At 39.5% G+C, this 13,680-nt stretch overlaps 1 protein-coding gene and 1 long non-coding RNA gene across 4 annotated transcripts in view; one reads left to right on the top strand and one right to left on the bottom strand.

Moving 5' to 3' along the window:
* The window catches only part of maea (macrophage erythroblast attacher, E3 ubiquitin ligase), a 99,610-nt gene that overhangs the window by 11,008 nt on the left and 74,922 nt on the right, over positions 1–13,680 (bottom strand). Inside the window, exons 1-2 of one of the 3 annotated variants that reach the window (XM_039812770.1) lie at positions 8,362–8,516; positions 1,874–2,056 (exon numbers count right to left, since the gene is read on the bottom strand). In XM_039812770.1, coding sequence (XP_039668704.1) covers positions 1,874–2,056; positions 8,362–8,430 — 252 coding nt within the window. In that variant the 5' untranslated portion in view covers positions 8,431–8,516. Of the gene's footprint in view, positions 1–1,873; positions 2,057–7,519; positions 7,652–8,361; positions 8,517–13,680 lie in introns of those variants that run through there. The other 2 variants (XM_039812772.1, XM_039812771.1) reach the window with 2 other exon arrangements.
* On the top strand, positions 7,873–12,081 carry LOC120566386. Its single transcript, XR_005640395.1, has 3 exons — positions 7,873–7,989; positions 9,518–9,551; positions 11,223–12,081. It is a non-coding gene; the product is annotated as an uncharacterized LOC120566386 (long non-coding RNA).

The following is a 13,680-nucleotide window of genomic DNA, read 5'->3' as shown; positions in this document are numbered from 1 at the left end:
AATAAAACCAAGAGAGTCACAGTCAAAAGAACTGTGATAAAGCACAGAGAGTAACTGCCTGTATTAGTCAAAAGTATTTTTCATTCCAAAGAAATTCTACCATAATTAAACTAAAAGGGAAGGTGAGGAAGCTATTCAACTGTTTTGGGGTTTTCTTTACATTTCAGTGTACACTGTACAGAATGGTCTAAAAACACAGCTGATGACAAAACTTTCAACATCAAAATTTTAAATGATTCTGCTTTGGTTGCAGAGATGGCCCTCCTGAAGTCTGATATTCCAATCCTTGAATAAAATTTACCAACATGGCAAGGCCCCCCCAAACCTCAACAACTTTTTGGGGAAGAGTCACCACCCACCCCTGGAAAAAATCCTAAGGGGAAAACTGCTTGGCCATAAGCGTGATTTATGCTTCTGCATAAAATCTACGCCGTGGCTACATGGCTACGTACGTAGGTATGTGGAGACACTGACCTACGCCGGAACCCTACGGCGTGCACCTCTCGAAAAATGTAACTACACGTCACTCAGTAGTGGCTTGGTTGCGTTGCATTCCCGCCCCCCCCCCACTCATTTCCTGGTTCTCCATAAACAAGATGGAATCAAGGAGGGTTAACTTTTCCTGCTACAGATTTCCCACAGTGGTCAGAAAGCACAGTAGAGCTGTCAGTCTTCCTCTATAACACCATTCAAATTTCATTTTTTTTATTTGAATAATATTCGAATATTTAATGCTCAAATGCAGCCTGTTAAATATGTACACTACTCAGGCTTATGCATGGCCAATGCCACTATAAGCATGTGGTGGTTGTTACACATTCTGTCCACTAGAGGGACTTCCAACATCAGCCTGGCCTTGAAAGGGATCTAAATCATGGCGCATTGCATTTCTGGCACGCTGCTCTCTGTTTACATTACTTTCCACCACGAGCACACAGCGATGAACACAAATCAACAGAACTCTGTAAAGGAACATGATCTAACAAGTGTATTGAAGCGGCTCTGTTGTAGAGGCTAACAATGCTCGGTTAGCTCAATGACATGTTAGAAAGCACAGCCGAAATGATTTGTCATAAACTAAGTAACAATATTGTTAGCCACGATGCTAACGGCATTGATAACTAAACCAAACGGCGCTGTTTCTACTATTTTAGTGATTTAAAAGCAACATGTTTCTTGCAGATTGTCACATTACTGAGAATACAGCTGTTAGAAGGTAATATATGAAGTCAAAGCGAACTCTGACAGCTGTAGGGCAACTAACATTACCTTTAGCTGTCTCCATGAAGCTCCCCGCTAAGCTCCTATAACTCACGACGCAGTTAGGAAACCAGAATGAGCTAACTATTGATAACATAAGCATTTTGGCTCGGTGGATGTCGATTTTAAAGTCATGTTAAAACTATTTCCCATCGTTCTTCCGATTTCCAGCCGCAGCCTGTCACTCCCCCCTATACTAACGTTACTCGGTACGTAACGTTAGCTCACAATGCCTTGTGTTTCTCACTCCCGTAACTTATTGTTCATCAGACGTGTCATGAGAAGAGGGAGATTAGCTAACGTTAGCCAACCTATTTACAAATAGGTTTTTTCTCTCACTATGCCTCTAGAGTCGCTACTCGCTCCGAAGCTAATCACGTCACTCTCTCTCAAACACACACACACACACACACACACACACACACACACACACACACACACACACACACACACACACACACACACACACACACACACACACACACACACACACACACACACGTATAGACTTCAGTCCACTTACGTAGGCTATACATGTAAACACTTCTTAAAAGTCGACAGCGATTACATTGCTGTGTGAAAGTGTGTGTATGTGCACATCTAAATCCCTCACCTTCCTCTTCAGGGCGCTGAGTTTCTCCACCACACCGTCCAGCAGTGACACCACCGAGTCGACCACTGGGAAGCTGCTCAGTGTCTTTTCCAGCTCTGCAACAACCATTGTCACGTGACTTGTCTCCCGGTCGATGTTCTTCTGAGCCGCCCTAAAACGCTTGTTCAGAGTCTCGTACGGCACCTGCAACGACAATGCCATTGGCTATTTACCTCTGTGTAGCAGGCATTCAGGTTTTGCAGTGTCAAAGAGCAAGCAGGTCACTCACTACAATGTTACAAAACGTCATTAGTAAACAACTGCATATAAAAAGGACCTCTAGTTGATCATGGTTTGTATTTTATGAAAGGTAGAAAGTTACTAGATGATTAAGCTATAATGGCTCCTCTACAAAACAAAAGCTGTATTCTGTCAGACTGAGTGTTTGGGTAACTAAAGAAGCTGGAGCAGACCCAATCAATCACATTAAAACTAGGAATGAACAGTCTACCCAAATAAATACTGATAGACTTTTCTTCATTAAATGATAAAAAAAAAATTAAATTTCCTTTCAAATACATTGAATAACTTATTCCCCTGCTGTTAATGTTTCTTTCAAAGATGTCACCTGCAGTTAGATTGACATTAACACTATCAGCAGTTTGCTCTATGATGTGTCTTCTAGCAGCCTAATTCCCTCAACTGAGACAAATTAAAGCAGAAAGCAGATAACTGGTCCCTACTTTTTCAGACTGCAACACTCCTGTCTTTCTGGCTACTGCTATCTACAGAATATTCTATCACTGCTACATTTAATTTCACACGGTATTATGTTAGTAAGGATTTATAGCTCTAGTACATCTCTTATTTGTACTGTACCAACTTGAAATCAACATGATCTACCTAAACATGTTTATTTTTGCATTTCCATTGTCAAAAGTTGTGGATGGATGGCACTAATAGAACCGCTCGATTCTGTCCCGTTTTTTCGTTACCCCGCTGTTGAGGTACCAATCACACTGATCTGATACTAAAGATGGAGCTAGAAACTAGGGCTTCTCCCTCTTAGTTGATTAGTCGACTAATCGGTCGTTTTGGTCTTTTTAGATTTCTTTAGTCGATTAGGCATGTTTTATGCTGAATTACTTATTTCCAAGAAACGTATGAGCACATCTCTGGTAAACACAAGAATTAAAGTGGTGCTTTTGCATGACTCTTTGCGGAGAAACTCAGATTTACAGATCTGTTGATTAAATCAACTAATCGATTAGTCAATACAACTGAATGAGTGTTAGTCGACTAAGAATTTCTTCAATGGAGCACAGCCCTACTAGAAACACTGCAGTCCGCAATTGATGCAGACGTGCTTTGTCGTGAAGAGGAAATACAGCGAAAGATGGATGGAGCAGTGAAAAGTAAAAAAGGTTTTTTAGCTTGTTACTCAGCACATGGGTGTCCATGGCTTTTACCATCCAGTGTACAAGAGTACTGTCTGTGACATAAACGCAGAACAGATCTAGTGTTTTGGTACATGTACAGGTTATGTACGGTTCTAAAGGGACTATAACGAAAGTGCTGAATGGAAACCCGGCAAACAAACTAGTAATTTCATTTCCCCCTTGTACTACAATACAAGAGGTCTTTGCAGATGTCTGTTAGCTAGCTTCATTTGACCGTTGTGGTTCCTTTTCTAAGACGTTAAAAACAGGGGGAGCGCTTTGATCCATTACGAGGATTTTTTTCCTTTTTTTAAGTTCCAGCCAAGTTAATTTCACAGGTCACTAACATTTGAGAGGAAAAATTATGCAAGTGTGGCTCAAACAGGACACGATAAAGAATGTTGCTGCTCTGCTGGAATTATATATTAGTATCCATTAGGGCTGTTGGTACGAATTCCGAAAGTCGAATATATAATTAGAATAGTAAAAAAATAAAATAAAAAATCAATATTATTTGAATGCTGAAATTACTATTCAAATGTGATTTTTTTTTTTTATAAATAGGTTGGCTGACGTAAGCTTCTCATGACACGTCTGATGAACAATAAGTTACGGGAGTGAGAAACACAAGGCATTGTGAGCTAACGTTACGTACCGAGTAACGTTAGTACAGGGGGAGTGAAAGGCTGCGGCTGGAAATCGGAACAACGATTTAACGTTTTAACATGACTTTAAAATAGACAACCACTGAGCCAAAATGCTTATGTTATCAATAGTTAGCTCGTTCTGGTTTCCTAACTGCGTCGTGAGTTATAGGAGCTTAGCGGGGAGCTTCATGGAGACCGCTAAAGGTAATGTTAGTTGCCCTACAGCTGTCAGTTAGCTTCGACTTCATATATTACCTTCTAACAGCTGTATTCTCAGTAACGTCACTAAAATAGTAGTGGCAGCACAGTTTGGCTTAGTTATTAATGCCGTTAGCATTGTGGCTAACACTATGTTACTTAGTTTATAACAAATCGTTTTGGCTGTGCTTTCTAACATGAGGTCGTTGTGCTAACCAAGCAACGTTAACCTTTATAACAGAGCTGCTTCAATACACTTGTTAGATAATGTTTTCATTACAGAGTTCTCTGTTGATTTTGTCACTGTGTGCGTGGTGGAAAATAAAGTAAACAGAGCGGCGTGTCAGAAATGCAATGCGCCATGACGTAGGTCCCCTTCAAGTTCAGGCTGCTGTTGGAAGTCCCTCTAGTGGACAAAACGTGTAACAACCACCACATGCTTGTAGTGGCATTGACAATACGTAAGCCTGAGTAGTAGGGGTGGGCGATATGGACAAAAAATAATATCTCTATATTTTTGACGATAACGATAATTAGACGATATCCTTTAAAAATGCTTTTTTAAAAGTCTGAGTTACTTAAATCACTGATGATAATAATGGGCACAATGTTGAATGAAAACAGTTATTTATTTTCTTTAAAATGTAAGTATTCAAGTAAAAATTCAAAGACATACAAAATATGTAAATGTATGTAAATGTAAAATATTTAATGAGTAAACATTCAGTTGTACACCTCTGCTGTAATCTAAATTGTGCAGAATACAAGCAAGATGAAATCATAACAATAAACAAAGGGCTCTGTTCTGTAACATATTGCACACAACCATGTCCTTATTGGAAGCAGTCCTGGAGCTGGGATAGGGCAGTGTCAGGCCAGGTTTTGATAGTCCTTCTACTTGGTTGTATAGTCCTTCTGACCGGGATTTATGATGGGATCAGGATAGGTTGGATGTGATGTGACTGGCCCAAGTGAGGGAGAGGAGCAGTTCTGTATGCTTTCTTGATGTTAGAGTATACATGGTCTAGTGTGTTCTTCCCCCTAGTAGCACAATCTACATGCTGGAAAAAAGCTGGGGAGTACAGACTTTAAGGACGCCTTGTTTAAATCCCCTGCTACAATATTCCCGCCCCCACACTGCAGTTTGTTCACTATGGTTAGCAGTGAGCCAAACTTGTGCTAACGTTAGCATCGGGGGCTATGTAGACGGCAGTGTGCTGTTTTCGTGGTAAATAAAATGGCCTGTATATTAGCGACAGGGCTTCCAGGTAAGGTGAGCAGTGCTGGGCAACGATTCTGCAGTCGGTACTCCATTCATAATGCACAAAAATGCAGTCCTCTGCCTCTGGTCTTGCCGGAGTTCTTGTCTCGATCCTGCCGGTAGCTAGCTCGGCGTGCTAGCTGCCGACAACAATCCAGCTCTCGTAACGGCTGTGTTGTATCGTAGTCCTATATTGATTAGTTCAATGTGGCTGTACTTGCTTAAATAACAAAAAAAACAGGAGAGCTTGTAGCCACTGCACAATCGCGCGCCGCCATCTTTGTTGACATTAGTGAATGTGTAGCGTTCCAATGAGTGTTTTGAAGTGTTTTTTTCTAAGTAATTTAAATACTCGATAATATTTTAATATTATTCAAATATTTTAAAAAATAAATGAAATTTGAATGGTATTATAGAGGAAGACTGACAGCTGTAGTATCCATCAACTCTAATTTTGCCAAATTAAAGCTCAGAATGAGACCCTATGATTCAGATATTTAATTGTACCACAGAACAGTTTTATATGCACCAATAAATAGTAAACATTCACTAGTAAATATTCATTAGTGTCCTGTCGACAGAAACAAGGGGCTTATTCTGTTCAGGTATGTGTATGGCCACTATGAGAGGGAAAAGATAGAAAAAGCATTGGCTTTATGTCAGCAGTTTTTACTGAGGGCTACATAGAGATCAGGGTTTGCCACTGGCACATTAAACTGGTCAGTGTTTGTCCAGCAAATAAAGAATTTTAGTGACACACTTGGCCATATATTAATTTTGAAATTGAAATGAAATGAAGGCTTCAGCAGCCAGATACAGTAGATGGTGATGATTATGCTTGGATGAGATGTAGAGAATCAATTCATAAAATATGCATAGAATTCCCACTGTATGCAAACAAGCAAGGTTGAGCAGCATAATGTATTAGAACTAAAGACCATAGAGATTATGTCAACTGCTTTTGTTACGCTCTCTATCGAAATGGCTATGTATTTAATATTTATGGCTGTATAAGGCAAGAAACGTAGCAAATCAATGTGCAGAATGTGATGGGCATTTAAATGTGGATATTTTATCTAGGCTAAAAAAACAATTCCAAAATTTTTTACTACATCACAATATAGCCTAGCTTTAGATTTGCAGATGTAGAGAGAAAACTCTCCTATAAAGAAGTGAACATAATTTGTTTCTCTGATGAGTCTCCTGCACATTTTGAGAAAACAAAGATTCCCTTTTTGATGACTATTTATATACTACTAGATCGTATATAGGCTATATGGTATTACTGTTTTCCATACAACCTCAAATTTACTTGACATGTTAATCAGTGAGACATGTTTCAGACAGCTATTATAACTGCTTGGCTGATACGGTGGGAGTGGTTGCCTGTCATGATTTGTTGTGAGGCAGCTCATTGCAAGAGACAAGCCCACTCCTGGCAGTGCACTTTACCTATTATTGATAATCAGAATAACTATAATCATTAAATGGCTTAGGTAATTTTAGCATGTCAATGCAATTATGATTTTGTCTTACGTTGAATACAGACACAATCTTAAATATGCAGCATTACAATGTAATTTCACTATAATGGGCCTGAAAATTGAATTTTCAGCATTCAACAAACCCCTGGTCAAAAACCCTAGCCATTTAAGCGTAAATGAGAATATATATATATATATATATATATATATATATATATATATATATATATATATATATATATATATATATATATATATATATATCCAAATGCATCCACAAGGACATAATACTTAAAACAAGAGTCATTTGTTGGTAATGCAGATTAGCAGATTCCTCAGTGTCTGTGTCAGGCAACATTGTGATATTTTAATTCTGCTCAATATAGCTCCAAATGTAACCAAAACTGCTCTTCACAGCTGTAGACTCCCATTTGATACCAATTATAACCATCACTCCTGTCTTAAAATGGTGCCCATCATCCTTACTGCAGCATCCAAGCAAAGACAGACATATCCCTGAACCACAGCCATGCTTTTCTGAACACAGAGACGGCTTAACATCGCCAACAACACGTTATATGCATCATGACAACACCATGACATTAGTTTCCACACAAAATCTATACATTGCTACTCACAAACGTGCTTTTAGACAACGATGCTTTCTTGAACACAGGAGCAGCCCGGGCTTGTTTCAGCTCGTCTTTTAGCAGTGGTGGCGTCGCAGTAACGTTATGTGGAATGGAGGTTCAGTGCGTGTGTGCGGCAGCAGACTGTGATTTCTCTCGCTGGCCATTTTGAAGTGCAGAGAAGCAGCAGCAATCTGATGACACTGCGCTAAAACACGCAGAACTGATTCTCTGCCTGACAGCGTAGCGTTACGGGATCTCCCCCGGTGATTTCAACCGATCTTCCACCAGCAAAAATTTACATGGTCGACGTTACGTTATCTGGTAGGCTATTCATCTTTTGCGACGACAAAAGGTGGCTTCTGCTGGTGTCACCACAGCAAACTGGCTAGCAGGCCAATCATGACTGCCTGCAAGCCATTTCTTTGACGCCATGCCTGGTTGTTGAATAGATGGGCAATCACGCTGTGTCAGGTTCTGTAAGTAATGATGGCTATTTTAACGTTTATATCACCCTTTCACTGAATTATACTGCTAAACCGTTAAGTACACTTGACGCCAATAATAAGAATCAATTAAGGCAACAGACAGCCAGCTAACTAGCCACCAGCTATTGTTAGTTATCGAACTATTTGATCTTTGATATCGCATTTCAAAGACAGGTAGTTAGTAGACGCTGCTACCTGGCTAAGCTAGTCCAGCTAACGTTAGCCTCCCTGTCAACTTCGCTGGTCTCGCCATCAAATGAACTAATAATCCCCATTTTCCAAATAGCGTCAAACACATCGTGCCTTTTGGACATACTAGAATCGTTAGGCTATTAATATATGGACGTTTTAGCTCTTGTTTACCTTCAGGGTGGGATATTCTTGGACTTTGAGAGCCATGGACAGTTGAGGTGCTGTCTCTTGCACCGCCATCTTGGTTTTGTGGTTTTCTTGTGGTTGTTTGTGTTTTTTTCTTCTATCAACTCAGAATGGCCTTGGTGCTCACTACCGCCATCTGCTGAGGCGGTGTCAGCACTGACACTTGCATTGTTGAAAAGTTTTAAGATGCTTTTCTTATTTGAAGTGGCTTCAAACAGAGTATTCCTTGATTCAATGCGATTTATGCTACATTCACGTGGTGTCGAAATAACGAGTTAACAACGGGGAAAATGTACGTGAATAGATGTAGGAATTTCCCCCTCCTCAGGAACAACTCGGAAAGTTGGCGAAATTTTTGGTACACGACTATATGCAGTAACATATGGCAGGTTGATGATAAGAACATGTTTATTAATTCACGTATTGCATATCGGTATATTGCATTCTTGTATAGCCCCTTAGTAGGAATTATAAATATGGATTGAAATGAGTGTCCAGGTAAAATTGCTAAATGTGTTTCAGCTTATGAGACAGTGTGGACAATGGATACTTGACGTTGTCAGCAAAAAAACAAAACAAATGAAATTCCTAGGAATGGACAACTGGGAAAACTGCTCATAAAATGTGCTCACGAAGAGCATGTGATGTGAATGAGAGCTCAGGAACACTAACTAATGCATCTTCTTGTGATGTTTTGCGACGTCACGACTGTATGCTGTGCTGCATTCATGTGCTCCTCGTATGGTTCCATTTCTCGAGTTGAGAAGTCGTTCTTCCGTATTTATTTCCAGTTTGAAGCTTTATATTAGTGATTTTGTCCCAGACTTGTTGCTGCACTAGTAACATTACATTCTCTAAAACCACTACAATATTGCTTTACCTGACTTGTTATCAGCGCTAATGCTAATAAATAACTTTTCATACTAATCTAGGTCACTCTACGTGGACATCAACTAAGATTACAACCATACCATATTACAAATTACATGTGAGCAGAAAATTGATACCGTAATATTAATAAACTATGCGGTCCAGAGTGAGAGCACCTGTAAAATGTATCTGTAATTAAATCAAATACTGCAGTAAATTATGAACAAACTAATCAGTCCGCATTATAATCATGTGTTCTTGTATTCCTTAGGGCTGCTGTGTTTGAGCATACACCTCAAGCAGAGGTGAGTTTAAGCCTTATCAACCATTCAATTTATATAGAACTTTACTTTAAGACCAGATTCCTGTCATCTAATACAGCACATACGTTAGATCAGCTGCAAAAACACAGACAGTGAATGACAGGGCAGGTGGCTAATGCTGAAAGTTTTTTAGTTGAGCGAACAGAAAATGAATCAACAACAAATTTGATGACTAATAATCACAATAATACTAACTGCTTTAAGTCATTTGAGAAATAAACATAAAATAGACCTTAGCAATTGAAGATGTCGCCTTGGCCTTTAAGAAATTGTGATCAGTGATTTTTCAGAGTTTTTATAAACATTTTGAGATAGCCATGAATTTATTAATTAAATATGAATTGATAATTGATAACTGACATTAGTGGGGATGAGGAGATCAGACAGTGGTTTTAAGGAATCCTGAATTATTTGTCCATTTGAAGACCAAACTGTAGTTCAAGGTAGTCACCTGAAATAAAGTGTAAAACCTATGATGGGTAAATCTTCTAGTCAATCTCTATAGTAGTTATACTTTTCAATACATAGAAATAAGGATATACATTGTAGTATTTCTAGTGTAGGATATTTTAAAATCCAGGTTTAAGTCCATAAGTACAACCAGTGAATTCACCCTACACCCGTTCCATATGGTCACATGTATTTTCCTGTGTGAGTGAGAACCAACCCCCCAAGCCGTGGTGAACATATTGCCATTGGCCTCTGTCCAGTGCCGGGCTTTCCTGATTGGCTGGTACAAGCTCTAATCGCTTACAATTGGCCCATTATCTACTGCATGCCCCACCCCCACCCAGTTTAGGAACAAAGTGGAACAGTGGACACACAGAAAGGAAGGTGATGCAATGTTTGTGATGTATTGTTGGCCCCCTATCGAGTGCTTTCTGTGTGTAGTATGTGTGAATGTGTGTCAGTGTCTATGTGTAAAAACGTGTGTGTGATAGCAGTAGCTGTGCTTACAGCATGTTTTTTTTTTAGAGATGTATACAGTAAGTCTGTGCCAAGCCAAATAACGGTGGAAATAACTTGATGAATGTGTACTTACAGCATGAAGGCTTGCTTGGGTGTGACTGTATGAATATGAGTGTTCATTTTTGTTTGTATGTGTACAGTTTGTGTGACATGAGGATTATTTTTTATTGATGAATAAATTGGCAGAGACGTGTATTTCTGCATCTTTTATGATGGATTTCACAGAGTGGTTGTTGAATGTTAGTGCAATATATTAAATCTATCTAAATCTATTAAAGCTATTAGTCTTTCATTTTTAAGGACTGACAACAAAACATGTGGTCTTACCTTCAAATTACATCTTTATTATTAAAACTGACTTTTTATATTGGAGTACGCAGGCATTGAAGTGTATACTGTATTCTCTGAACCCAAGGTGGGCTGTGCACTCCTTTTATGGTAATCTTCCTCATACATTATCAATTAAAGATGTGAGGAATTTAGAGCCAAATTTACTGTGATTTTAGAGTAAATTACTTTGTTTGTTCCTATTGAGCTTTATTTCAAACATCATAGGTGTTCGATACAGGGATTTCTCTTTAAACAATGTTATGTAACTTTTAAAGAATAAATACATGGTATAATACAGAATAACAATTGATTATAGGAAACTTTATATATAAATATTTCTTTTTATTATGACAGTGGAGAGATGGCAGGAAATGAGTGGAGAGAGAGGGGGAATGACTGGACAGATAAATCAAGACACCTGAAGACATCCCCTTGAGATTTATAAACTTGTGATGGGCATTCTTCATCATTTTCTGACATTTAATATTTTGAATTTGTTTTTGAAAATAATAAGATTTGATTTGAAAAATACTTAACCAGTTCCTCAATTCATCTCTTTTGTTTCTGTCCTGCTGCTCCTACCTATTTCACCTCCTTTCACTCTTTTATTCTATGCATGAATTCGATTTTTCATGCCCGTTGTACCCGTCTCCTCCTATAGTAGATTAGATTGCTAGTTTTTCAGGTATTCTGCTCTCTCCTATGCAGGGGCGTCCACATTGTTCTGCAGCTCACTGTCAGTATCCATAAATCCAATTTGCTGTGTGTGTGTCTGCGTGTGTGTGTGCTTGCATGTACACGTTTACAGCTAGTACAATGGCCACTCTGTGTTTCTTAAAAGCTACATTTAGAGTTACAGCGTAAGTTTGCATCTGTAGCTCTGTGTGTGTGTGTGTGTGTGTGTTTGGCTTGGTTGCAGCTGCACTTTTTTGCATCTGCGTTTGTACCTGCAACCCTGTATGTAATATATTTTGCATGCAACTGCTTATGTGAGAGTGCATTTATTTCTCTGTGTCTTGTATCTTTGTAATTATGTGTGTTTGTGTGTTAGCGATAGCTCTGGGTCGAGCTGGCTGTCAGTCTTGATAAGGCCAGCGGTGGGGAGGCATTAGTCGGGGCTGCTGCTCGCCTGGCCTCCGCTTGGTGGATCTGCTGCGAGGGAGCTGAACCATTAGACACGCTGCAGTGACTACAGAGAGAGAGAGAGAGAGAGAGAAGGGGTGGGAGGTGGCGGGGTGTGTAGATGTATCATGATCAAGGCAGGGATGGAAAAAGACAGTGAAAGAGATGCGGGAATGAGGAGTGGGGGGTGATGGGGACCGAAGGAGATCGAGGAAGAAATTGAGAGGGACTGAAGATAGAGAGCAAGATGGGCAGATGGAAGAGCAGGAGGTAAAGAGATGTAGAGGAGAGAGGGAGGGGAAAGGCAGACAGAAGGGAGGTGAAGTGAGGGAGGTTGAGGAGCGAAAGGTAGATAAGATGGAGAAGAGAAATTTCAAAAAGAGGAAGAAATAACAGATGTGGAGTGATAAGGAGAGGAAAGGATGTAACTGCTAATGTCCAACCTCAAACAATATATGTGTGAATATCTGCTCAGTTTGCACACATGAAAGACTGAGGTGAAATCTCTAAATCTGTCCGCTTCTCCCCCCCCCCCCACTTCTTCTCTCTTCTTTTCCTCCTTCTCCCTCATGAGCAGCATTACATATCCTGCCGATCGTTACTGCCGATCGTTACTTGTTCCTTTTTTCTCCCATGTACCTCTCTATCCTCTTTCTCTCTGTAGCTAGATGAGTACATATATTCTCTCCCTGCACTGTCTTCCCCTCTCTCCATCCTTATTTAGAAGCACCGAATATGTTTCATGTTTCCTCTATCTCCCGGGGAACATTTTGTCTCTTGCATGTAAGATGTGGTTGGAGTGAATTTGCCCCTTCAACACGATAAATGTGTCTGTAGCTTCTCACATTGTTGACCCCAGGTTGTCAGTTTGAATTTGGTAAAAGAACTGAAGCTGGACCTGCACACTTAACCCATTCCTTGTTATACATGCAACTGGTATTATCTAATGACCTCACTGAGTGGCCTGATGACAAGTATAGAGAAGATAGTTGTCAATTAAGAAATGTATTAGTTAGCTATTACATTTGCATAATGTGTTAAGTTAAGTAATACATCATGCTTATTAAGGCGAGACATTAAGCAGCTTAAGTGCTTCTTTGCTTTAGAGAAAGTGGCTGATACTTTCTGCAATATGGAGCAAAATGTGATGCATTACCCCCTTACAAAGCTAAAAAAAAGTAAAAGTAGCTGTTGTGATTTAAACATTATTTACACTTCAGTACATGGGCTTTTTCTTGCCTCAAATATAATCAGAAACAGATTTTGTCAGACTGTTAATAGTGTTGAGGTGAAAAAAGAGGAACAAGCCACAATGTTTTTCAAGTCTGAAACCCAGGGACAGCTTCAGGTCTGTTTAAAGTGGCAGCCAATGTCGGCTGCATGTCATAAAGTGACTTCAAGTCTACGTTTGCATTACAAAACATAAGCAGGATCTAAAACTTCCCCAACTCTACTGCTTCCACAGAAACAGATTAGGAACTTCCCATTAGCCACTGCTCAGAGCTTCTGTGTGAATTGGGCATTAAAAAGTGGAGTCTACGATTTGAATCCAATACACTTTTTGTCAAATTCAGCAAATATCTCCTCACAGTCCCCTAGCTGTGTTCTGTGTGTGCGCTGAAAAAAAATCTGATGTTCTTACACAGCCCTGGCTCGGTAAATGGTAAACAAACAAAGGTGCTCGGACCGA

The sequence above is a fragment of the Perca fluviatilis genome, chromosome 10, assembly GCF_010015445.1.
Source record: "Perca fluviatilis chromosome 10, GENO_Pfluv_1.0, whole genome shotgun sequence".
Taxonomy (NCBI): domain Eukaryota; kingdom Metazoa; phylum Chordata; class Actinopteri; order Perciformes; family Percidae; genus Perca; species Perca fluviatilis.
Note: the sequence above shows the minus strand (reverse complement) of the source record. Positions and strands in the feature narration are given on the sequence as shown.